The following is a 27,934-nucleotide window of genomic DNA, read 5'->3' as shown; positions in this document are numbered from 1 at the left end:
TGCATAAACAACTTAACCATATTTTATTTGACTGCATCTTATTTAGACAGCTTGCACATTCCATAACCCCACTGGTTCTTGTTCTCGCCAAAGGATAAAAGGACAGAAGAACATAATCCACTCAAAACAGCAGTCCAATATTTTGAGATACACTTGATACTTTTTAGCTACCCACCCGATCCCCGAACTCCAATAAAATGGATGGTTAGGTTTCTACAAAACCTGAAAACCTTGTAACTTAGCACTCAATTTTAGTGATGGCCGGTGGTGCACTGAAATTGTGACGCACTATGCAATGTCAATTAGATTAGTGGGTGATAGTCGTTTAAGCATTGTAATGCACACATCCATTCTGACAAGCCAGCCAATAGCAGTATTTCAGGCAATATAAAGTTAAACATAAGTGACTTAATACCAACTCTTTAGTTTAGATTTGTCAATGCAAAAAGGGGCAGGTGCACATCTCGGCAACAAAGACAAAAAACCTAAGAAACCCTGATTATGCTTTTTTCCCCTAGTTCTATTTGAAGTCCTATTTGAACTGTTTTCATTTAAATGATACTCATCTTGTTGCAAACAAACAGATTATACCAGTTTTTTGAATACCAATGTGTACAGCTTCAGTATCTTCGGTGGTAAACTCTATGTGATACAGTAGCAATATTAGACTATTGTAGACAGCATTCTTTTAAAAAGAAAGTTGCACCCATTTTGCTCAGCATCCTGAAAGTTTGCATGGTGAGAACCACTTCTTGCCATGGCTAGACTGAATTGTATTTGAATTTTGCTCAAAAGTGGTATTTGTGCAACAGCCTGTAGGAGATGTTGTAAGCTAGTTTCTAACTGCTTTTAATAATTAAACAGTAGGTGTTTTTTCAAGATCTGAATAACAAAGGACTTTTCTTCTTCTGTTTTTTTAAACAATGAAGCAAGAAAGACTGGTTTGCAATTTACAACACAGGAGCTGCTACAAAGTTTTCCAACAGTTGGAAACAAGACAAAGTATCACCTCTCTGGATCACTAGGGCCAAATGAACTAAAGCAGTTCCCATTTGATAGGACACCAAAACACCTATGAGAAATGAGTTTGTGGTGAAGGTTCAGTTTCTAGTAGACTGAAGTCCATATCACTGAAATATTAACTACAATTGGCACCTATTTACAGTATATTCACAAGAGGCCAAGCAAAGATTGATTAAGCAGAGTCAACAATATTCTTGTCCCTAGAACTTTTTGAATAAGAACAAGTATGAATTACATTACAGGGCAGTATGGTGGAAACATGCACTGCCGCTGACCATAACATACCTGTTCTGTGAATTAGAGTTGTCAGTTTACATTAATTCTGGCCCCATTTTAGAGGATTAATTTCCTTTTAGAAATGGAAAATGTGAAAAGTACAAATGGTGTCCACAAGCAGAAAACTTCCAAGTGCCAATTTTAATTTAAAAAAATCTTTATTTTCAAATACAATTCACAATTTGTACATGGTGAGAAATGCCTGTCACCATGTGAACGTTTGTCTGTGCAAAATAAGGCTGGCTTTCCTTTAAATCCAGTTTTCCTGCAAGGGGATCTTTTCCAAACATTACAGGAGGTAGGGTTTTTAAATGTACAGTAATTATAACAATTAAAAAACATGAATCTAACCAAACCCTAAAAACACAGTGTAATAAGGCAAATCTGAAGATTTCACTCAGTACAGAAGAGCAGAGAGTTCATCCTTTTTTCATGGGTTGCCTAGGTTCTTCCACTTACAACAATAAACCACCGTCATCTTTCCCCCCACCCACCCAAGATGAAATACAATCCATTTATAAAGCTGGTCATGTATCACACTGTCAATCAGGAGAGCACAAACACAGCATTACTGCTGAACAAGTTGACGGCTTTTGGTAAGACCTATGTATCCCATTTAAAAAAGGGAAGTCCCTTCCCTGCTACATTTATTTTAAAGGGGCAAGAGGAAAAAGAGAACCCCCAAATAACTTAGCTCAAATAAGTTTTGAGAAAGTGAGAACAGCTAAAAAATGGATACGATACACTTTGAAATTTATTTCAAAGATCAAGAACTGAAGAGTGAAGCATTTTAGAATGTTGAAGCAAAGCAATCTGAATCCAAATCAAAGTGAAAAAAAAATGTTCTATTTTAAAATAGCTGTTCTTCAGAGCTTCTAGAGATAATTTTGATTAAATAAAAATCTTTCCAATTTACATTAATTTTTCCCTATATATTTTTTTTAAAATCCCTCTTTTAAAGAAAAAGTGCATCCAAAACCAGCAGAGATTTACTGGTGACATCAGGTTCTTTTAGCAGCTACTCAAGGTTTTTCAAAATAGCCTAACACTTCTTGCTATAAGAAAAGAAGGGCCTTCCACATCCTTTTCTGGGAGACGTATCCAAATTATAAAAATCTGAAATAATTTATTATCAAATTCAGAATTTAAATAAAAGCAGAGGTTTGCTTGCAAAGACAATTGAAAAAAGTAAAAGAAAAAAGCATGCACTCAAAAATTAGAGGTGAAGACAAATATACTTATCTATACAGGCACTGGCAGACGCAATTTAATTGTTACCGTTACTCATTGTAACACACACCCCACCCTACAATACATTTTTTTCATTCACTAATCACTGAGGTACCAATATTTAAGAATGGAAAATTCAATATTGAAAATAAAACCTAAAATTGAAGCCTTTTCCAGAAAACTATGGCAAGTTTTGTATGAAATGTTAGTATACTTATAGAATTTTACAATCTACATTGGCTTTTTTCTGGAACCAAGCATTGCGTTCCACACACAGTTTCTTTGATCAAGTGTTCACTATGTATGTAATACAGTCAGTAGACTTGCAAATGAATGAACATATCTTGGCTATCACCTGGCACATCTTGCTGGTACCAAAAGAACTTGAAGTTTGAAACAATCTGTTTTAATTCAGAACAAATGCGCCATGCCAAAGTGCAACAAGTATGTGCGACACTCAATGAGACACTGACAGATAAGAGCTGCATGGAAAATTACTAAGTCCACCTGCAAAGCAATTCTGTACAAATTGCATTGCATGCAAAGGACAACTCTGCGTTGTTGGGAAGTCAGTTGATTGATGTGATGATTTCTTTTAACGCAGCCACAGTTTAAGACGCAGTGCATCAACTCCATTTAAATAGTATCTGAACAGCCTCTTATCTCGCACAAAACCAAGGTTTTCATAAAGTTTCAAAGCAGACTTGTTTGTGATCTCTGTTTCCAAGACAACCTTTAAAGACAATAAAAAAAGTCAATTTTGAGAAGAGTTGCATTGTTTCAGAAAAATTATTTACACAGCTGTTTGGTTTTAAAACTCTTCTAGATTAATATACTAATTAAGGCATATCAGTTTACCAATGAATAATTTGTTAATAGAGTTTACCTTTTTTTCCTGTTCATTAATTGTCCAACTAGAACCCATTTTTTAAAAAAAATAGTGGCTGTTATTCAACACTGATTAAAGTTTTGCACAATCAAATTTCAACTGTTTGCTGTATCACTTGAATCAACTTCTTGGTATTTGGAATTTTCTATTCATGTTGAATGACTAGGGACCTAAATCACATGGTATTCTTTCTGTTCTTTTCATTTACACCAGGGATAGGGAAACTTTTTTGGGTTGGGGGCCACTGACCCACAGAAAAATATTAGTTGTGGGCCACACAAAAGTGAGAAGGAAAAGAGAAAAACCCAACTCTCACTGATGTGGCCCCCAACTGAGAAGGAGAAAGACACTCCCCACATTTCCCTTGGACCCCAGAGTTGGGGGGCTGTGTGGGAGGGGGGGAAAAAGAGCAGCATGCAAGATTTTGTGTGCTCCAGCCCCACAGCGGGACAGAGAGAGGGCTGGAGTGCCAGAACGAGTTCCCCAATGGTGGGGGGGATCCCTGACCCTTGGGGGCTGGATCCAGGCAAGCTGGGGGCCACATCTGGCCCCCAGGCCTTAGGTTCCCCACTCCTGACTTATACTTTGTTCAAAACAAGTTTAGCTACACGATTAAACAGATTTACAAATCCAAATTTACTTTTCAACTAACAAATATTTACAAGAACATTTTTTGTATACAGAAAAAAGTGAGAAGCAAAAGAGAAAAACTCAACAGTCACTGATGTGGTCCCCAAACTAAGAAGGGGCCTTTATATATATATAAAGTGCAAAATCAAATCAGAACAAATTTCTAGGCAGATCCTGGCCTGCTAAAATGTCTGCTTCGTGCTATATAAGGAAATTTCCAGTGTCAAGCAATTTGTCCTACACCATTCCCAATTAGTCCTGACATAGGAGGAGCTGCTTTTCTCTATTCCCTTGTGTTCTGGCAACTGCTATATGTGGAAAAGCCCCCTTGGAAGTAGTCAACTCTATAATTTACAAGAAAAACTTTAAAAACAACAAATAGTTTAGTAGCACTTTAAAGACTAACAAAACATGTAGGTGGTATCATGAGCTTTCAGGGACACAACCTACTTCTTCAGATGACAGCAAACCTGAGCCTCGCCCAACATACACTGGGAGCCAAATTGGCCCCAAGCATGAGAACACACAAAGGTGTCATAATAATCGCTGCTGATTCCACTCTTCCTCCTCTTTCTTCAGCTGCACAGAGCCAAGTTCTGACATATCAGAGAATCTAGCCCTATAATCTAAATTTGTAAAATGTACTACACGTTTTCTCAATATTCAATCGAAGGTCAAGAGTATCTTATGTTAGCACTAAAAATGGTTCATGTATGCGTAAGAATACATAGTACTTGCCCAGCAAGACAACAGTGACAAGCTGTTTAGATGACAGGTTGGACCTCTCTGATCCGGCACCTTCAGGAGCTGACCAGTCCCAGATGAGGGATTTTGCTGGTTCAGGGGAGGTCATATCTGGCTCCCCTGCTACTGGCTCCCCCTAGCCCTGGAACAGTCACCGGCCTCCTGGTCAGCTTCCCCTCGCTGCCCTGCCAATCCCCCCACTTCCCTCCCTGCTATGCCGGGCAGCCCAGCTGCAGCCCCACCCCTTGCGTGCTGAGCTCCTGGCCCCGCTGGGTTGTGCCTGGCTGCCCAGCTGCAGCATGCCAGGCAGCCTGCCCTCCACCGGGACTCTCTGGTCTTGGAACATCTGTCATCCTACTGGATGACAGATGTTGCCAGACCATGGAATCCCAGATTACAGAGGTTCAACCTGTACAGATTAATCCATGATCAAGATAATTTACATATTCAATATAAAAAAATTAATACTATAATATTACACGTTAAGAGACCACAGAATTAAAGCAACATTTTGCATAATATTTGCAGCAAACCATGAATCAACTCTATTGCTGAACCTCAAGAAAGAGCTTCTAACCCTGTCAAACTGAAGCATTTCACATTCATTTTGCACAGGTAGCAATGGCGACACAGAATACAAGACAGTGGAAGAGACCAGGCCAAAATGTAAGAGCAGCCACTTTTGTTTACTTAAAATGTGCCCACTGTGAACTCTGAATGAATATATTAGAATATAATATATGTCTATTAAATTTACAAATTTGACTAACGGAAAAATCTGAAGCATCTCTGACCACATTTCAACTATTTATCGTGATCTTAATCTCCCCATTAAAAAAAAAAAAAAAAAAAAACATGTCTTGAAGGGGAATGAGTCAAAGCTTTGGCATGCCAGGAAAATTAAAGGGAAGAGGAAGCTAAAACAATCCCCCCCCTTTTTTTAAGACAAAATGATGTAAAATAAAAAAATTTCCAGGGTGACTAATATAGCTAGTCTGCTGCATCTATATTCATGATACATGCTAATCAAGTCTAAGTCTCCTGGGAAGAATAAAACATCGAGTTTCTGGTTTTCAATACACCTTGTTACTTCACTGGAATCATATTATCAGGACTTCTGATTGAGCTAATTAGCACTACCATATTAATTTGAATTAAATAAACATTGACTCAATCACTATACAAATTGTAGTAACTTAAAACTAAAGAATCAAATTCTATTTAATTACAATTAAAAATCCTAAAATTTCTTTTGAGTTCAGATTAAAGCAAAGCATTATAAAAGTCAGGAAATATGACACACATAAGTAACACTGAGCAGGAAGCTCCCTGTTATTTGACCTTTGGCTACAAACAGCATTCATTCTCACTGAAGGTTAGCAGCTTGACGGAGTAATAATAAATGCCTGTGTCCAGTTGCAACTCTGCATATTCACACTGACATGCAAGCAATGCCATAGGCTGTCAACCACACCTGCAAGTCACTTATTTAAGCGTGGTTAAAGGTTGAAATTCAGGTTTGCTGGAATCCCAATACTTCATTTCTACATTCTCCAAGACACAATGAAACAGACAATACTCATGTACACTTGTTTACATCAAACCATAAAAAGGGATAGATGGTGTCACAAAGTGAAAAGTTACTGAAAAATTCAGTAAGGTAGTGAGCTCTGATATTACGAATGCTAGCAACCATTTTCAGGGTGGGGAAGAAGAAAAAGTGACTAACTTCTGATGCTCTACAAAGCAACAGTAGCTTCATCTAGGTTCTTTTATAACACCTATCACCATGGAACCTGTGGGTTTAGATATCTGTGTAACCATTTTACAGATGGGAAAACTGAAGGAAATTGACTAAATCATTAGAGTACAGCAAATTAGCGGTTCATCCAAGAATAGTACCTGGCCTTGTTATTCCTAGCCAATGTCCTGGCCCTGGCCCATGTCATCTCATTACTACTGATGCCTACAATATAAAAGGCTAGTGTAATCTAGTGTAATTTTAACCTGCAATTAAGTATAAAAATGATACAGCTAGGAAAAGTTAATATTAAAATACTGAATAGACAGGGTATATGTACCTAGCAGACAAGAAGGATTTAAATCAGCCTGCTTGAATACACAAGATACAAGTGATACATTTCAGTATCTCTGTACATGATCAAGAAGCCCAATTATACTCTTGGTCGTTTTTGTTAATATTTCATTTGCTTTGGAGGGAAGTGGCTGTTCAGAGACTTATCCCGTTCCTATATTCAGTTTTAAATGCAAGACATTATGTTCAGTGTTTCCACTCAATTCTGTCCTAGAGCATCTCCTACAACCAATATATTTTCCATGTATCAGTATGCCTGTTACTTTTTAACAACCCAGAACCAACATCTCCTCTGTCTACTTGCACGAGCCCTGACCATCGATATAATATTTTACAGGTATATAAAGTTTCTGAAGAAAAACCATATTTCTGATGAATAATCTGAAATATTTTGTGATACTTTACATCATCTTTTACAACATATTAAAAAAGGCCACATTATGATGCAACATTTCAGTCAACCAAGTTCCTGGACTCTCAAGTTTTGCTGTCTTAAGTTGTGATCCCAGTGAGATAAGTAAAGTGCCACACTTTATTCTTTATTTAGTATTTGTTTTATGATACTTAAGTCCAACCTAGCCGGTAAATAGTATTCATGGTGACTTATATGTGCGGCACATTATCAATTTCAGGGAGGGTGCTTATGAAAAGCTGAAACTCCTTTTCACGTTTTGTACAAGCTATTTTTTTTTTCCTTTCTGAAAAACTGAGAATATTAAGTATTTTTAGCAAGTACAGCCAAATTACTTTGATTAGTTAGTTATATACTGCTATAAAGATGTAAGATACTATGTAAGAAGAAAGTGTTAGATTACTATCAAGGACTATACATTTAATGAACAATCCATGCTTTCCTTTTACACAGGGTGGGATTTGGTATGAGGACCGCTGACCCACAGGGGGGCACAAAAAAATCAGTCAGAGGCTGCACACAAGTGAGAAGAACCCCCCCCCCCCCAACACCTCACTGACATGGTTCCCTACATTGTCCTTGCACACCAGAACTTTGGGTTGCCCAGGCTAGTAGATTTTGAGTGTTTCAGCCCCACGGTAGGGCAGCGAAAAGACTGCCAATGTGGGTTCTCCAATGCTGGGGAGGGGAAGGAAGAAGAGTCCTAACCTTCAGAGGCTGGATCCAGGCAAGCCGGGGGCCGCATCCAGTCCCTGGGCCTTAGGTTACGTTCCCCACCCCAGTTTAATTAAATTCCGTCAAGAAGAGAAAACAAACCTACAGGATGGCCCTATGGCTGCAGTTTTTAACTCAGATCTGGATAAAGGGGAGTTTTCAAACACAGAGCAGTTAAGTGACCAACTTTCATTGAAGTCACTGAAAATATTCTCTCCCAAGATATTTTAATAATGAGACACATATAGTACCTACGCAGTTGTGTATTAATGACATCAAATAGACATATTTGTCTTTTTATCAAACCAATGATTTTTCACTTTTAGCACACTTTGGGGCTATGCAAATATATAATTTACATGAATTACTGTGAATGTATTTCAGAGACAGATTTTAAAATTGTTTCAGGTAGACCACATTTTCCTCTCAGATCATGCCAATAAATTATACTAACTAATCATAATCTACTATATCTTTGGCTCATTTAAATTCCCGAAAGGGGTAGTTCACAGTCTTGAATCATCATCAAAATTCACTCTAAGTATCTCAGAAAACCATGTGAAAAATTATGACTGAAATTTAGGAACTTCTCAAAATGTTAAATTTACATATATGGACACTAACAAAGTAAACTTTTGGTCACAATACATTCTTCAGACTTAAATTTTATCTCTAGCTCAAAATGGCCTTTTGACACAAGTATGTTAAGCACACTGTGTGTTAGATATCCTATTCTACCGCGGGACTTTGTTTGTCTAGTTTGTTACCACCAGCAAAGAAAAGAGAAAGAAAACTTTTTACAGTTACATTTATGCTGTTGTAGCAAATATCCAGCCACCACATGTGGGAACCACCATTTACTTTAGGTACAAAATGTACATCACAATTCACTTCTGTTCTACCTCTTGCTCTTCAGCATTTCAAAAAATACTATACTGATCTACAAGCTTGTCAGATCATTTGTCAAAATATTACTAGGAACCTGGTACTTCTGTCACCTTTGTTCCAAGCTAAGATTTAGGGATAAAGTTTCAAAGATGCATCTAAACACATTGAAGTGAGTGAAGAAACAGGTACTTGAGAAAAACGGATACACGCTCATTTTTTAAGCACATTTTTTAACAAAAATATGATTTTCTTTTCATTTTTCCCCCCTTACTGTTCATTGTATTTTGAGTAGCAGAAGTGAAACTGAACAATATTTTGTTATTTTCCCTCTGCCACTGAATGGAAAAGACTAAAAACAGCAGCAGAGGCATTACACCAAGCTATAGGCTCAGGAAGAAAAGCTGTAATGCTGCATCATTTCATGTTCGCATGATTATGTACCTATCATAAGGACTAAAATCTTAAATAAGAATTTAAAAAACCTAAATTTTGCAGAAATGGGTGACATGGGCTTCCTTGCTCATCAGAGGAAGCGTCTCACTCTCCAGTGATGAGTAGGTGCGTAGATTTTTCCAATCTTGGTCACCAGCGAAAACTTTTCTGACATGTATTAGAAGGTTCGAGTAGCCAAAGTTGTTATTGGTGCATCACACGCATCTGGAGGAAGTCACCTACACTCACACTTAGTACGAAGCAAGAGAAAAACATCAAGACATATTTTCTGTATTACCATAAATACTTTATATACGTTACTATCGCATAATAATGAATCACAATAAAAACTAGACTGTAACATATTTAACAGGACAGTTTAAAAAGTATATACATCAACCTAACATGGAACAATTGCTTATTCAGCATCATTGAGATGCATAGCATTTAACAAAAATGAAATGGCAGGGTCCGCATGTTGAGGAACTTGAAGTCTGCATTAGATTTTACACAGTGAACAATAAAAACTGTAAAAACTCATGATGCGATGCAATAAATTATATATGTATACGTATACACATACACATATACATTGGGCAAGGTGCTTCACCTATCTGGGTCTCAGTTCCCATCTATAAAATGGAGATAAGTGCAATTTGCTATATCATAAGGCTGTTGTGACAAACACCTTAAAGACCGAGTGGTGCTTAGGTACTATGGCAATGGGAGAAATATTACTACTTATCTATAAATGGTGATCAAATTGAAGGCCATACTGGAGAGCAGCAATTAAAGGCATATAAAAATGAGGAAGAACTGAAGAGGTATTTGAACAATGAAAGGGAACTATAATGACAGGATCAGGAAGTATATTTCAAGCATAGAGGAAAACATGGGACAAGAAATGAGCTGCTAGGAAAAGTTATGGATTATTATCAAGCTTCATTATATTGCCAAAGCATCAGTCATGAGCAGCTTTGACGATAGGAGGGAGGATGCAAATGGGGCAACTGGGAGGCCCCAGGGCTCCTGCCCACCATAGCTGCTTCTGAAGCCACAGCTGGAGCCCCAGGCTCTGAACAGCACTAGGGACAGAAAGGAGAATGTGGTCCAGGAGGCACCAAGAGTTGGCTGCTCCGATGCAGCCCCTCCCGGGAGTATGGATCCAGCCCCCTGCTCCACTTTTCTCAGAGACCAGACCAAGCAGGGAAGTGGCAGAAAAGGCCATGCACTTAAAGTAGAGCTCCCAGAGAGGTGAAAAGGTTTGAATGAGCTAATGAACAGGATCTGAATACCACTTAAGGAGAAGGTAGAGATTACGGCTCTGGGGGAGAACTGTTTTAGCAGAAGCACATGAGTTACTGTTAAGAGACACGATCCCAGGAACTGGAGGGCAAGAGGAAGAGGATTCAGTAATTGAGGTGAGAGGACCGTGGCATAGTCCAAGATATTGCCAATAAGAATGAGGAAGATAGCGAGGAATAATATTCCTACGAGATTATAGAAAAAATAGCAGACTATGTGTGGCCTTGATTTGGAGAAAAAAATCATAGTACATCCTACATTTTTTAAAGAAAACCTGTACTTAGTACTAATTTCCAAAACAACCATAAATCCTGCATTAGCAGGGTGCACAGCTGATCAGGATGCCCCAGAAAGATCAAAGGAATAGCTAACCTAAGGAACTATGAAGATGGTTTAAGAGCTATAAATCATCTACATTAAGAACAATAGGCTCATGGTTCTATACTACAGGTTGAACCCTCCAGGTGTCCAGGAGTGTGAGCTGGTTGGGAGTCCAATGGCAGGGAGCTCCATCACTGGGACCGATGAGCCCCATTGCGACGCAGCAGCAGTAAGGCAGCTGTGCCCCATCCTGAGAAGCCCCGGCCAGGGTAGCACTGAGGCAGCCGTGGAGCCCTGTCCCCGGGAAGCCCCGGCCAGGGGGGAAAGAAGCAGGGCTGTGGCAGCTGGGGAGCTCCATCCCTGGAGAGCCCCATCCAGAAGGCAGAAGTGGTGTGGAACCAAGCCCAAGCCCTGCAGCAACAGTGCTGGAGCAGAGCCAGCCGGTGTAAGAGGCAATGTCCTAGGAGGCCAGTGGCAGGGGACCTCCCCTGATCTGGCAAATTCCCTCATTCAGGATGGGCCAGGTCCCGAGGGTGCCAGACCAGGGAGATCCATCCTGTATTGGGTGGAACTGAATGTGCTAGGGAATAGATAGTTGGGGTAATCAGAGTGGCTTGTGAAGAACTTTATTCTCCTCTTACTTTTCCTTCTCACCTAATCACACGAAGACTACATTAGTTACTTCTTATATAACTGAATAGAACTTTGTCTAGCTGGAAGAATTTTGCAAATAAAAAAAGAATATTAACAAAATTTAGGATATGGAAAGTAAAGTTTGATTTTATGATACTGCAATAGTTTTACTAAATTATTTTAAAAGATACATACTAAATCACTTCTAAGTTTTTGTGATATTCAGTGTTATTAGAAAGTTCTCTGTATGGATTTCTTTTGGACAATTTGATGACACACTGATAAACCATGTTTTACAGTATTACAGTCAATAACGCTTAACTTCACATATCCTGAATACAATGAAGATTTAAATAAAATAACCAATTCCAATTCCAAAACTAGATCCTTTTGTTCAACAGTGACCTTTAATTTTGGAATGTTTGGGAACCCATAGCAGATTAATCAAACTTCAGCAGAGGTATCCAACTGTTTAATATAAAAAATATAAAAAATATTAACTTATCTTTTGTACATTGTGTTATCTAAAAACTTAAGTTTGAAAAAATATTCTTCAGTTTGCCTCTCTCAGTACAATAAACAGAAAAGCTGCTTACAATAAAATAAAATGTCTAAAAGAATGCCTATAAAATAAATCCATGAATATAGAGACCACCACAAACATAGCACAGAGTACTCATTCAAAATTTTTGGGCATCTATAAAAAAACAAAACAAAACCTTACCTCATCACAATCTCCTTCAACCATGGCATAAATAGCTTTCTTAACTAAATTTGTACCTGCAAAATAGATTAAAAATAGCATTAAAGTAAAATACAGGTATGGATTTTTTTAAAGGCAATCCAAATTCAGAGAATTACAATTTACAGATGACTAATTTTGTAATACATATTAATTACATCCACATATTCCATTTCAGTACATAGCATGGTGGCATATGATGGCCACAATACCCAAGAATAGACTGCAGATTCACTGTCTACTTTCAAGGTTTTGGCACTAAAAAATGGCAGGTAAACATATATTAACTAATGTACATTTGCAAAAACATTTACATAGTATTCGTGAAAGATGGTGTTACAAACAGGTTTCTCGTGTTTTAAGTATCTTCATATTTTAAATATTAAAAATGAATCAAGACTTGTTTGATTTCCTTTTGTTTGATTGAATCCTCCTTTGAGCATATCTGAGGAACATTTCTCTTACGAAGGATTCCTCTTTTTAAACAAATTCCCCAAAACAATTTATAGATTGTGTTTTAAAAGACCAACTAAATAGATAAAGGATAAAATTTCACCTCTTAAAAAGTCAGATATATTTTTGGGTACAGGAAAAGGTAAATCTGCTGAGTAGTAGTGCTCTTTTGGGGGTGGGTGGGAAATCATCTTGAGAGATAATGAGGGAAGGTACTTTGGATTTGCTTCACTTTAAAACACGGTGGATAAAAATCACTTTAAAAAATAAAAAACTGCCGGTTTTTTATTTTTTAATTTAGTTTTATTTATAAATTCTAATTAAAGTAATGTTTAAGAAAAGTTTTGTAAACGAATTCCAATAGTTCATGGATGAGGGACCCAATCTTATGGAGTTCCAGAGACATCTGTATAGATTATTTAGGTTAATCTTTCTATCTACCCAATGGGACTTATTGCTCAATCTAGAAGATACCAGAGTTGCTTAGTTTTGCAGTTCTCAAAACAGTGGATTTGTGTCTCCAGAGCTAATATGCTCGTTAACAGCAAAAAATGTTTTAAAATAAATTCATAAATATGTAGAGATGAAAAATAACAGACCTCAACCTATTGTCCCGCTGCAAATTTGTGTACACAGAGTCAATCCTTTACCTCTCCCTAAAACTGCCAGGTTTCAAAAAGTTGAATGAATAGAAGCCAATATTTTAAGTTTCTTGTGTTGATCTGGTTGGCAGTCAATTTAATTTTTATTTAAAAAATATTTCATTTAACAATTTTAACAAAAACAAACTTGATTTAAAAAATGTGAATGTTTAACTAAAATAAAAAATTCATATGCTTGTTTTGTTAAAATGTTTACTGTTGAAGAAAAAAATTCCAGAATACATAAACATAGTTGTTTTAGTTAAATGAAACTATTTAAATGTCTGTCTAGTGAAGTTCTCCTCCTAATAAAGAATGGCACGAAAAAAACTCCAAATATTAATTATTAATATGTTGAATTGGAGATAGTTCACCTCCCAACGACTTCATAAATATCTGCTTCAATTGCGTTTGGCAAATGAAATAACCAAACAACCATTCATTTTCTGATATAGCTGTGAAACTAATCTAAAAAGTTTTCAAAATAGATCAATGTTTAAAAATGTATAGGGTGTACCTTCTAAAAATGAAACCTATATCTATCTCTGAGTTGTGAAGAATATGTATTAAGGTTATGACAACCTACAAAAATATAAATTTTACATAGAAAACCATGATTCAATTGAGTCTTCCTAATGATTAAATCATGATTGTAATGAAATTTACCCTGCTGAAACCAGTGCAACGCTGATGTTGCTTGATCAGGATATAGGAGGGGCAGAAAAGGGAAGCAGTCATGCGAAGATCCCACATTTTGTGGACATAAATGTAACTGGCATCCCACTGGATCCCCATGCATCTGCAACTAAATTATGACTGCCTCATGCATGGCAGTGCTTAAGGGAAAGGAGGGACACTGGTCTCTCTGTGTCCTTTCCCCTACCTAGTACTGTGACTATATTAGTGCATTCATTGTCCCCAAACTCTGAAGTCTACATAGGTTAGACATTGCCGAAATTTTGCTTTTATAAAAACTAAGGTTACATTCAAAACTGTTTGTGCACTTGGGGTGAAACTTAATTATGTGTGATGTTGTGCTATATTTGAAGGAGCTGGAGGAAGAGAAAGGGGAGGAAATAAAATACTCCTAATTCTGTTACAAATCATGCTCTCTGTCCTCAGTAACCAAAACAGGGTTTAAACACACAGAAAAGCAAGAATTTGCACCATAACAAATTAATAGTAAAGCATATCCTTATCCTGAAATTCTGACACACATTTTAAGTTGGAAAAGCATTGCAAAATAAATGGCAATGTTTCAGGATGGCCTATTTAAAAAGTAGTGCAATACTGATTTGGTAAGTGACGATAACAAGGAACAAATTCCTGACAGGGAGGTTAGGTAATTTTCCAATAAACTACCTCAAATTGTCTTGCCTGATAAGAAAATATAGGTTTTTCTATACATACATGCTGTAATTAGCTAAGTGCATGGCTCCCCAAAAGGCAGTACATAGCACAGTTGATCAAGAAGAGCCAAAGGAAGAATCTACTGATGTAGCTCATGGGGATAGCACGTAAAAGTTGGGGATGGGTTTAGGTGAAAACATGGGTAGACAAGTTACCCATTTCTTCTGCTACGTGGCATTGATATTTTACAAGACAAACTGAGAGGGAAGAGTAGCTTTCTTTCAGCCTTCTGTCCAATACACCAATTATTCAATATACCAATTATCCTGACTTGGTTTTGGAGAGATTGCTACTAGCAGAAAATTGAATTTTTCTTGGGTAAACAGCTACCCAGTCAAAAAAGATTCAAGCAAAAAAATAAAACTGTTCTTCGCTTTCCTTTAGCAAATAACGAATGAATTATTGCAAAGAAGTTGTAAAATACAATATGCAACACAAAAGTGTCAATAATCTCCAAGGCATTATAAGTTATTTCAAATGAAAGGGGGGGGGGGGAGCTTTTTTTACCTCTGCAGAAGCCTGTTCTTTTTTAATCAACCTTCTATTCCAAAAGAATATAAATATCCCCACAGAATAGGTTTGAATAAGAACATGGAGAGGATATTCTTACCAATGCCTTTTCTTCTGTATTTGGAATCCACTGCTAACATGGCTATATAACCTCTGCGGAACATCTTTTTGTGCATATCCAACTTGCAGACGATGGCACCTACACACTCCTCACCTACCATGGCCTTAAAGACAAATGAACAGCTAAGTACATACTAAGTATGAGATATATATATAATAAAGGACAACCAAAATAGTGCATTTCTTTGCATTTTAAAGGACAATCTTACAAAGAGAAAAATAACAAACAGCTTGTACTATAAAACTGTATATAAAGTTCAAACATATTAAAAGTACAGATAAACTTCATCAACACCTCTCTTTATGGTGTTTCTCAAATAAAGTGACAAACTAATGAAATCCATTAAAGAATTCTAAACCAGAGTTTACAGTCATTCCACACAATTCCAGTGGGATAGGGAATTTGTATTCCAGATTTAAGATATCAGAGGGGTAGCTGTGTTAGTCTGAATCTGCAAAAGCGGCGAGGAGTCCTGCGGCACCTTACAGACTAACTGAAGTGTAGGAGCATAAGCTTTCGTGGGCAAAGACCCACTTCGTCAGATGCATGGCACACACACACACAAGCTAAAGAAAATATTTTCATTGATAGTAATCTAAATGGCAATATAAAAAACTGATCAAGAACTTTGTTTTATGGATAGTTCCACTGTCAACATCACATACCAAAATTCATAATCTATGGTTTAAACAGTCTCTAAGTCTACTGTCATTTAAAAGTTCTGACTTTTCCTGCCCATTATTTCTTGCATCTGTGAAAATTTAAGTAGATAAAAATAAAAAAAGCTTAAAAATAAACATTGATATCATCCATCAAAATTATAAAAAGCCCAGCTGAATTTTGTCAAGACTGAATATAAGCATACAAATTGAAGTTTTTTGCATGCAACTACCATATCTGTTTACAAAAACTATTAAAGACATTTGGGGTTAAAAAAAAAATCACTAACAGAAACTTACACCAATAATAATTACTCTTATGAAATCCTTATATTTTATCTTTAACAAGTGTCTTTTTCATTCCAATGACAAAGAGAGAACATTTAGACAAAACATATTTTTACCAGTAAATTCATGCATTTCAAAATACATTCAATTCAGAACTCTCATTTACTTAAGAATTCCTCATTAACAGTTAATCCCAGTGACACTTGTCATGAGAAGCTTGGCCATGAGACTTAGTCACTCTGAAATACTTCACATTATGAAACATTAAATGTATATTAAATAAATACATAAGAACATAAGAATGGCCGTACTGGGTCAGACCAAAGGTCCATCCAGCCCAGTATCCTGTCTGCCAATGGTGGCCAATGCCACGTGTCCCAGAGGGAGTGAATCAAACCTGTAATGATCAAGCCATCCATCTCCACCCTCTGACCAACAGAGGCTAGGGACACCATTCCTTACCCATCCTGGCTAATAGCCATTAATAGACTTAACCTCCATTAATTTATCTAGTTGTTTTTTAAACCCCATGATAGTCCTAGCCTTCGCAGCCTCAACAGGCAAAGAGTTCGACAAGTTGACTGTGTGTGGTGTGAAGAGGAACTTCCTTTTATTTGTTTTAAACCTGCTGCCCATTAATTTCATTTGGTGGCCCCTAGTTCTTATGTTATGGGAACAAGTATTCCCATATCCTTATTCACTTTCTCCATATTACTCATGATTTTATATACCTCTATCATACCCCCCCAGTCTCCTTTTCTAAACTGAAAAGTCCTAGTCTCTTTAATCTCTCCTCACATAGAGCTGTTGATTGTAGTTAACTCACCTGATTAACTAAAAAATATTGTGATTAAAAATGAAATGTAATCACATTGTTAAACAGATCAATTGAAATTATATATTTTGTAAGTTTTTCTACATTTTAAAAATACTAATTTCTATTACAAAACAGAATAGGAAGTGTGTAGTGCTTTATATTACACATTTTTGCACTGTATCATGGTAATAGCATCTTTCACTTCACCTAATACAAGTTCTGTAGTGCACTTTATCAAGAAAGCGTAACTTACAAATGTAGTTTCTTACATAACTGCACTCAAAACCAACTTTTGAGCCTACATGACCACTCAGTGCCACTTCCTGTTCAGCCAATTGCTAAGATGAACAAGTTTGCTTACATTTATGTGAGATAATGCTGCCTACTTCTTATTTACGTCACCTGAAAATGAGAACAGGCATTTGCATGGCACTTTTGTATCCAATATTGCAAGGTATTTACAGGGCAGATATCCCTACACATCTGTATGCCCCTTCCTGCTTTGGCCATCATTCCAAGGGACATGCTTCCATGCTGATGATGCTTATTACAAAATTCTGCCATACATTTCATGTTACAGCAGTCTTGAATGATCACCCAGAACATATTGCTCATTTTAAGAACACTTTCACTGCATATTTGACAAAATACAAAGAAGTTACCAATGTGACATATCTAAAGATACAGCATTTGTAAAGATACAGGTTTAAGGAACTGAAGTGCCTTCCAAACTTAGAAAGATGAGGTGCACAGCAAGCTTTCAAAAGTCAACTTTTTAAACGACAGTTTACATCCCTAACTAGTTAAACACTATGTTAACTGGTTAAATGTGAAACAGCCCCTCACCCAGGGAATCGTCTGCTCTCCCACTCCTTGTGCTGCTGCCTCTGACAGAGAGGCAGCAGCACAGAGAGTGGGGGGGGGGGGCAGGCAAGAGTCAGTACACATGGGAAACAGCTTTCAAGCTGGCTCCCTGTGCATATCAGCTCCGGCGGAACTGCCTGACCCTCCAGTGCTGCTGCCTATTTATCAGAGGCAGCGCGGGGAGAAAGAAGCAGGAGCCAGTGCTCATGGGGAGCCAATGCCTACTCCCCGCCCCGCGTGTAAACATGTAACCACTAACATTTCAAACAGTTACACGTTTACACAAATACCCAATAGTTAACATCCATAGTCTACAATTTAGATAAAGGCTTAATATCAGTTTAAAAAACAGAATGGGTAGGAAGGACTCTTGAGAAATAACACGCCCTACAAGTAGTTTTGCTTTTCATTTCATAATTGAAAACAGGCAAATCAAATTAATTTCTTTACATTTCTTAAAAAAAAAACACTCCACCAACATTAAGAGCTTGTATGCCAAGTTTCAGCCCAAGGCAAGTTTTGTATATCTCAGCTCAGGACCTGAAAAAAATAACTGACAGATATTTGAAGAACTGACAGACTCTTAATAGGTTTACTACAATTATGCAGAATACTTGATGTGATCCTGCACTTTGATTTAAAGCAAACACACACCTTTTTGCCTTAAAAGAACATATCATGCAAATTACTGTCCACGCAGAACCATATAAACAACTTAATAGATAACATAGTTGATACATGTTGAGAGAAGTGAAATTTGAGATAAACAAGAAAGAATATATATGTACACACCAACACTCCATTGATTAAAAATAGTGCTCATATAAAAATAAAACTGCACAGCTGATCTTGCAATTCAGTGACACACAGCTGCAGATTCATTGATCTTTGCGGTTACTGCTGGAAAATAGCGATAAGTATCTTAATGATATTGCACATCTTTCAGAAGATCTTCTCCTGAAGTTCTTAGTCAAGGTTCCCAGTGACTACAGTAGTGTTCTGCTTGGATAAGGACTGGAGGATCAAAACTTTGTTTCCCTTTATCTTCTTGCTTACAGGTGAAAAACCTACTTCAGCATGTAAAATTAATAGTTTAATTCCTTGACATTCTGGAGGGGAAAGGGAAAAAGCCTAAATAAAAACAGACTGAAGCAAAAGCGAAATTTCCAGATAGGATCATTTCAGAGTAGATGATTAAGACCCAAATTCTGCTTTCAAATGCACGAATGCAAGATTCTAACAGTAGATTTTGGTTTCATGATACCAACTCTACAAACTAAAATATTCCCAAGTACTAAAACTGTTTGTACTGTGAGGTCTGAAAACAGTCGAAATGTCAGAGTGTTAACTTGCATAAATTCAATTTAAATTACTGGGCTTTTAAGCAAAAAAATTTAAATATTTAATTAAAGAGATGATCTCACCCACATAGAATCACAGAACACTAGAACTGGAAGGGACCTCAAGAAATCGAGTCCAGTCCCCTGCCCTCACAGCAGGACCAAGCACCCTCTAGATCATTCCTGATAGATGTCTGTCTAACCCACTCTTAAATATCTCCAGTGATGGAGATTCCACAAGCTCCCTAGACAATTTATTCCAGTGTTTAAACACCCTGACAGTTATGACATTTTTCCTAATGTCCAACCTAAACTTCCCTTGCTGCAGTTTAAGCCCATTGCTTCTTGTCCTATCATCGGAGACCAAGGAGAACAATTCCCCCCCTTGTCCCTGTGACACCCTTTTAGATACCTGAAAACTGCTATCATGTCCCCCTCTCAGTCTTCTCTTTTCCAAACTAAACATATTGCAAGAGTTACTACTAAATTGTTGAAACTTTGCCTCACAAACTTCTACATATAGACTAGAACATTAACTAAAATAAAAATTCAATTAAGTCTTGAAGCCAAAGGCTAGAAGTGCCTTTAGGAGCTATGTGACATATTTCAGCTAAAAAAATATACCGATACTAGTCCCTGAAAAAGAATCCCTATCTTTAATGAATCATATGTAGTAAATTGTCCATTTTTGTGCAATGTCATCTGAAGTATGATAAACATATTTCCAGAGACCCTTTGGATTATATTTTGCTATCATATCACCAAGTGTGGAAAGAGAATGGGCAGTCCAGTGGTAAGGGCACTAGCTTGGGATTGGAGAGCTCTGCCACAGACTGGGCAAATATACAATTACCTTAGATAGACAGAAACAACAGAAAAAGTCTTCCAATGGAAAAAGTAACAAGGTCTGGGAGGAACTTGTGTGTTCTTAAGTTGGATAAGATGAAATACAAAAAGACGATGTTGCGGTATATTACAAGACTTGGAGTCAGGTGTTCTAGGATCTATTTCTGGCTCTGTAGTGACCTTGCTATGAAGGCTTGGGTAATTTGCAGGCCTCCCTTTAAAAGCACTGAAACTGAATGAGTTTTTCCCACTGAAAAGTAGGGCTAATACTTTTCTCAAAGGGGTCTTATGAAGTCTTAAACGAGCATAAAATGCTTTGAGATCTTTGAATGGGATACAGAAAAGCAACGTATTAATAGTAATCATACAAATTTCAATTATAATCATTTGGGATTTATATCTAAATCTCTGTAGCCACTTTACTGGAAGTTCAAAAAACTGCTATTAGAACTTGTAGAATTCAGTTTAAACAGAACTCATATTACTGCTAATCACATGAACTTAAACCCCATGGAAGCATAGCACTTGGGTAGGAACTATATAGCTTTTGCGGAGGAGTACAGGTGGAATTTGCAAAAAGTAACAATAATCAAAAGGATATCTGCTGTATATTAAGCAATGTGTCCTATTTTACCTGATTTTTGGACTAGACCAGGGTTTGTTTATTGTGTCTTACCCAAACTAAAAAACAAACACCTCCCCTAATCCCATTTTATAGCAGCTGTAAGTGGGAGATTTTTAAAAAACTTTATAAAGTTAAAAAGGAGTTACTTTTTTAAAAATCTGCTCACAATTTTGTATGACAGGTGAACCTGTTAATTAAAGATGTTTCACATCAGGCTTACTTGGGGAAAAACATGTGTTCTTAAGTCATTTTTGTTTGATAAATTATTGGTATACTTCATTTTTAATTGCCACCAATTGGAGAGAAACTGGATTTTCAGAGATGAAAAACAAACAAAAAAGATACTTTCAAGGCATCTTCAACTAAATATGAATGCCTGCTTTATCACAGATGGCCACAAATCTGGGTTCCTAACTAAGTCAGTTCTCAGGACTTCATATTCCGAACTACCGTTACTCCTCGTGGAACGAGGTGTACCGGTAGTTCAGAATAGGAAGCCTAATCCGAACTACCTAGTTCGTGCCGTGTGTAGCCGCGGGCACGGCGTCCGAATTAGCGGACATTTAAAAATGGCGGCGCCTGGCAACATGCAAATGAAGCCCGGGAAATTCAAATCCCGGGCTTCATTTGCAACTCCAGTTGCCTACATTAACCACCCAAGTTCGAACTAGGGTGGTAGTGTAGACATACCCTAAGAGAGTTCAAAGAAGATTTATATAACTGCATGGAGGATGTATCCATCAATGGCTACTGGCTAGGATGGGTAGGGATTGGGTCTCTAGCCTCTTTTTGCCAGAAGCTGGGAATGGGCAATAGGAGATTGATCAGTTGATGATCACCTGTTCTATTCACTTCCTGTGGGGCACCTGGCATTGGCCACCATCAAAAAACAGTATACTGGACTACCTGGAACTTTGGTCTGATCCAGTATAGCTGTTCTCATGACTTGCACTAGCCTAGTCAATGCAGCCAAACCCATAACATGCTGAATTCCCCCCTACTCCCTCCAAAGATAGCTGCAAGATTGTATTCTGTTTTGAAGTCCCTTGGTTATTATTTTACAAATTACTGAAGATTTCTTATAGCTTCTATTCCCTAGAAATTTGAAATAAACACCTCCAAATTTCCTCTTTGCACTCATGAAGGCCAATTTCCAAGGATTCTACCTTATTATCCAGGGAGGCAGCGTTCCTAATCCACCCCCAAAGCAAAAAGTTCTGCTTGTTTAGGTACCCAAAGATGTTAACTAGTTAGGATGAGTATTCTGCCCAACATGATTTACTTTGAAGTAGAGATGTAATAGTGTAGTTGATTAACCAATAAGCAAAAGCTTATAGGTTAATGGTATAGACTACATGCATTTCTCCTCCACCTCCTACCAGTACTTTTTTAGCAGACTGGCCAGCAGCCCGACTTAGTCCTGGCTTGCAACGGATCTGAGACCCACCCCTGCTGCAGCTGTGCATTTAAAATGCGTTAGGAGGCAGGCGGGCAGGCAGCCCGGCTCAGTTCCGACTCACTCCGGGTCTGGGAACTCAGACCCCTCCTAGACAGGGGTTGCTGCCACCCTGCACTGCTGCCTTTTTATCAGAGGCAGCAGCATATGGCAACAGACAGCCAGTCCACAGGGAAGCTGGTTTTTAAACTGGCTCCCCTTACGGACCAGCTCCCACCTGGCACCTTGCACTGTGGCAGGGGGTTCCTCGGGAGTGTGGCCAAAGTACACTGGTTGCCAGCCCCACCCCGGGAAACATAGAATTGTCGACTCACCGATAAGAATTAATGAGGTTACTTGACTATTCAATTAACCGATATTTAACATCCCTACTTTAAATACATCAGGAAGGTATGATTGCTGATCATTCAGGAAAACATGACATTTTGGTCTTAATTGAGAGCGGACTTAACACTTAATCTTGTGAAAGCCTTCTCACTTCAGTATGAAAGACATTGCTGATGAACGGAACCCTATCACAGAACAATGCAAACAATTCACTGGACAACTTTTAAGAAGTTCACTTCTCTATAAGTTTAAGGGACTGGTGCAATCTTTAAAGCATTATCTTAGCAGCAAGAACTTGGCAGGTAAGAAAAACAAAGCATTAGATGTGATGTTTTGTTTCTGCAGAACCAGGTTTCTATTCTTTCCTGTTATCACCTTGACACGGTTTATGAAAATTTTAAGAGAATACTCCGCACAAATCTGGAAAAAAATTGATTCCTGAAATGTCTAAAAGATGCATTTTTCTGCTTAAAGTCAAGCCAGTGCACACAAAAGAGCCAGTCTTCAACAGATCCTTTTAAAACAAACTTCATAAATGCTAAAGTCTGTGCTGCACCAGAGGTATCAGTTGACTCAGCATGTTGAAAGGCTTAAGAATTCTCTTTCTCCAAATTCTAAAAGCAGGTACTCTTGAACATTCTCATCCATGATACTAATACAGCATGAAAGAAACTATTATTTGATAAAGGCACTGATTTCCATTTGTTAGCTGCATTAAGCTACATGCTCATTAAACAAGAAAGTACAAGGTCTTCCACAACTGTATGTGCTTTACACGGCAGTGATTCTAAGATTCCAAACCTGAAGGCCATTTGCATCATTACTGTAAGTCTGAGTATGCAAGTCTTGGTTTTGAAAGGCTTCAAGTTTTCTCAAAACACACCTTGAAAGATAAACATGAGGTTTCTTCTTTACCCCTTAATGTTGCAATCACATTAAAGACTTTATAGCTCCATAGCCAGTACTTTAAGATCACACTACATTCTGGTTTTGGTTTTGCATGGAGGGACTCAGGTCTCATTTGTCACATTCCCACATTTTGAGAATGTCACTGAATGACTTGTCACTGTACTTTTAATGAAACAGTTTTCCTAAATAATTCCTTGGCAAGAACTAAGCTCAAAAGACAACATATCCTACTATAGGATCATACAATGTTCAACAGTGCTTTCTGGCCTGATTTCTGCTGACACTCTCAAGTACCCCACATCAGTGCAGTGACATATCCACCTATGGATACTTGAGTTTCATGTCACACAAATGTTTTTAATAGGACTTGGTTTGAGTAAGATAAATCTACACACACAAGTACAAGGATCATTCTCTATACTGAACCCCCTCACTGACATGGCCCCCTGATTGAAACGGAGAAAGCAAGTCCCCACATGCCCCTTGCACACCAGAGCCTGGGGAGGGCAGGCTAATATTCTGTGCTCCAGCCCCGTAGGGGAGGTGGCGGGGGGCTGGAGTGCCAGCACAGGCTCCCCAATGCTGGGGGCAGGGGAAGCCCTGAGCCTCAGCTGCATTCAGGCAAGTCGGGGGCCACATCCAGCCCTCGGACCTTAGGTTCCCCACCCCCGCACTAACCTATTTTTTTGCACTCAATAACATGGTGGTCCAAGTAGGACACTAGTATAAGGCTTCTGTTGTATACACTAACTATTTTGTGTTTACTGGGGTTTATTTTTGTACAAAATTTTACACATTTTGCACAGCTTCTTAACCCGCTGTAACCACTTGTATGGTCATAAGACCAACAGTTTTGGAAGCCCTGTTATAGACTATTAAATTATGCCCAAAGTTAACACTGAAAAGATAATCCACACTAAGGGCACAGTCACATTCCATTCCCATAAATAATTATTACGAGTGAATATTTGCAAGCCATGTGATTAATTAATAGTACTGTGCATAAAAGAGAAAAGAGTTTAAAAACTTATCAGAAAGAACTTTTAACTCCACAAAACTGGTTACATTCTGGATGTAAAATAATAGCTTGCTTTTAAACTGTTCCCAAAAGATGCAAAAAACATTTCTCTTTTTTAACTTTATATTCAACTTCATTTCACTAAGATGACTGACCTTCATGAAAACTATTTTCATTCAAATGTTGGCTTTCCTTTTGTAAGTGAAAACTACCTATTATCCATTATCAAATACAAGGCTTTCAAGATCAAGGCCATACTCCTACATTCATACTTGTAAATATGAAGACTCATATTTAAAACAGTCAAACATGCAGAAAAATCTGCAAGACTGAGTCCCAAGCACGCTTCCCTACACAAGTTACATTTGATGCCCAGGCCCATATGATTAATGTATAAAACTAAACTTTTCATTATTTAAAAGGCTTAGAACTTGCTAACAGTTTTCTTTAACATATAGAAGGTTAAGCCACTGACAAAGGCAGACAAATGAACTATTAGTCTAATATAGCAGGTAGAAAACAAGATTTGATTTGTTATTAGTATTCACAGTATGACAATGTCTATGTTTTCATACATACTGTGATGTTTGCATTAGATAGTTGGTTTTATGTTTCTTTTTTTATTAGTTTGCAGATAAAAAGTTTGAAAGATTTGCAAAACTTAATTCCAAGAGGTCTGTTTACCTCATTACAACTTAATTCAGACCATCTCTTGTACGTGAATGACTCTGAACTTTTTTTGCACACAATCTTGAAAAAAGTTATCAAATTAACTCACAAGACTTGCTGGATAAGTACAATTTTACACGAGTGGAAACTGAGTCAGAGAATGAAGAAATGAACTGCAAGAAGTGATAAAGAAAATCAGTGTCAATAGCAGGCTTAGAATTCGGGAGCTCTTAGGTCTCAGCCCCATGCGCAAACCTTATTACCTGCCCCTGAATCACTCATTTAAGAAAGTAATTGCATACTCTCTGTATTACCTAGACAGAGCACCTCAGGTGCACAGATCACATCCCTGGTAAGTAAGAAAGGATATTTTCCAGAACTCTTTCCATGCCATAAGCAAGTAAAAGCATCAGCAGGCAATTCAAGCCTTCCCATAAATTCCTCCCTCTTCCAACCTGCTCTCTCTACCCCAGACCCTTCCTTCCCAATGACTTTACCTCCCCTCACCCTTCCTACCACCACTTACCAAAAAGCAAAGTTGTGGCCAGTTGTGGATAAAATACCTATACGTGTAAATGGAGTAGGGTTCAGACAGATCTTTGGTGATCAGTCTCATGATATCGGGCATCTGCAGCTCGGACTCATACCGGACATATCGTATCGTAAGGTCCTCCTCGGGAGGAGAGTCCGTCCCCGAGCCTTTCAAACTGCAGGCTGCTGCTAAGGATGTGGAGAGCACCAGCAGGGACTCCTCCTCCTCCTCTTCCCCTTCATCCCCCTCCTCCGGCTCGTCCTCCTCCAGGCCAGGCCCCCCAGCCAGTCCATTGCGGGCTGCAGTGGCGGCAGCAGGCTGGCTTGTGTCCCCGGTGGCTGCCGGGGGTGCAGTCCTCGCCTGGGGCGGGAGGTGGTTGGGGAGGGGGGATGAGCAGGGGGCTGCGGCCGGCGGCTGCTGTCCGGGGCCCATTGTTTTGCCGGCTCGCTTGGTCTCCGGCCCCTCGCCCCCCTCGGAGCCCAGGATCTTGCTCTTGAGGGAGGCGCGGAGGTGCCGCAGCTCGGGGCTGAGGAGGCCGTTGAGCTGGTGGTGGTGGTGCGGCGGGTGGTGGTGGAGGAGCAGGCGGTGCGGCGGCTGCCCCCCCTTGCCGCCCTCCTCTTCCTCCTCCTCGTCCTGGGCCCCGGGGCAGGCGGCGGCCCCCCCTCCTCCGGGGAAGGGGGAGAGGGCGTCCCCCGGCGGGGCGAGGAGGCTGCTCGGCCCGGGCGGTACCTCGGCCATTCCTGGAAGAGAGACCGACACACACCCAGAGGGAGGAGAGCGTGAGACGGGGCAGCGCGGGCCGGGGCGGGGGCGGCGGGGCGCGAACAAAGGCGGAGACGGCGCCCGGCCCCGCCTCACCTCGCCGCCGCCAGCGGCAGCTGCCCGGGCTCCTCCTGACCCCGCCGCCGGGCCGCTGCCCCCTCGCGGCCTCCTCCTCCCCCAGCTCCGGCCACTAACCCCAGCGTCTCGTCAGCTCCTCCGGGGCTCCCACTCTCCACTCATCCAGCGGCCGGAAAGCGAGCCCGCCGCTGCCGTACCCGCGGCAAAGTTTCCTGTCAGGAGTTGCGACACTTCCCCGCCTGGCGGCTGGCCCTGGTGAGCGAGGGGCGGAGGCTGGAGCCGCGTGACAGCTGGAGAGGCCTGGGCGGGGCGGGCACTGAGGAGGGGAGCCGTTGGGCAGCGCCTGCGCGCGCGCGCGCCGTGTGTGTGTGTGTCAGCCCCGAGAGGAGCGGTGCGTCACCAGCGTCCCCCTCCCCCGCGCCGTGGGCACGCGCTGGAGCCATCCCTGTCCCCGCCCCCCCGCGCAGGGCACGTGCTTCTCTGATTAGCCTCGTGGGGGCAGTCACCCTCCCCCCCCCCATGGGGCACACAGTGTTACCCCATCACCCTCCCCCCCCCCCGCCATGGGGCACACAGTGTTACCCCGTCACCCTCCCCCCCACGCCATGGGGCACACAGTGTTACCCTGTCACCCTCCCCCCCCCGCCTTGGGACACACAGTGTTACCCTGTCACCCTCCCCCCCCCGCCATGGGGCACACAGTGTTACCCCGTCACCCTCCCCCCCCATGGGGCACACAGTGTTACCCCATCACCCTCCCCCCCCCCGCCATGGGGCACACAGTGTTACCCCGTCACCCTCCCCCCCCCGCCATGGGGCACACAGTGTTACCCCATCACCCTCCCCCCCCCCGCCATGGGGCACACAGTGTTACCCCGTCACCCTCTCCCCCCGCCATGGGGCACACAGTGTTACCCCGTCACCCTCCCCCCCCATGGGGCACACAGTGTTACCCTGTCACCCTCCCCCCCCGCCATGGGGCACACAGTGTTACCCTGTCACCCTCCCCCCCCGCCATGGGGCACACAGTGTTACCCCGTCACCCTCCCCCCCCCGCCATGGGGCACACAGTGTTACCCCTGTCACCCTCCCCCCCCGCCATGGGGCACACAGTGTTACCCTGTCACCCTCCCCCCCCGCCATGGGGCACACAGTGTTACCCTGTCACCCTCCCCCCCCCGCCATGGGGCACACAGTGTTACCCCGTCACCCTCCCCCCCCATGGGGCACACAGTGTTACCCTGTCACCCTCCCCCCCCGCCATGGGGCACACAG

General features: G+C 40.2%; 1 protein-coding gene across 4 annotated transcripts; it reads right to left on the bottom strand.

Moving 5' to 3' along the window:
* Nucleotides 1–26,934, bottom strand: NAA30 (N-alpha-acetyltransferase 30, NatC catalytic subunit). 4 transcript variants are annotated; one of them, XR_012903258.2, is made up of 6 exons: nucleotides 26,777–26,934; nucleotides 25,814–26,559; nucleotides 15,449–15,572; nucleotides 12,317–12,372; nucleotides 9,384–9,583; nucleotides 3,127–3,262 (listed from the first exon to the last, which is right to left on the bottom strand). XR_012903258.2 is itself a non-coding variant. In XM_075926291.2 (5 exons), exons 2-5 carry the CDS (start codon nucleotides 26,555–26,557, stop codon nucleotides 3,125–3,127), a joined length of 1,062 nt encoding a protein of 353 aa, XP_075782406.1. In that variant the 5' UTR covers nucleotides 26,558–26,559; nucleotides 26,777–26,934; the 3' UTR covers nucleotides 1–3,124. The 4 variants fall into 4 exon arrangements, 3 of the variants coding, with proteins under 3 accessions (XP_075782406.1, XP_075782407.1, XP_075782408.1); XM_075926291.2 differs by lacking the exon at nucleotides 9,384–9,583 and having other exon boundaries at nucleotides 1–3,262; XM_075926292.2 differs by lacking the exon at nucleotides 9,384–9,583 and having other exon boundaries at nucleotides 1–3,262; nucleotides 26,678–26,930.
* Between the last annotated feature and the right edge of the window lie 1,000 nt (nucleotides 26,935–27,934).

This window comes from Pelodiscus sinensis, chromosome 5, assembly GCF_052426305.1.
Source record: "Pelodiscus sinensis isolate ZL-2025 chromosome 5, ASM5242630v1, whole genome shotgun sequence".
Taxonomy (NCBI): Eukaryota; Metazoa; Chordata; order Testudines; family Trionychidae; genus Pelodiscus; species Pelodiscus sinensis.
This window is presented reverse-complemented; position numbering and strand designations above follow the sequence as displayed.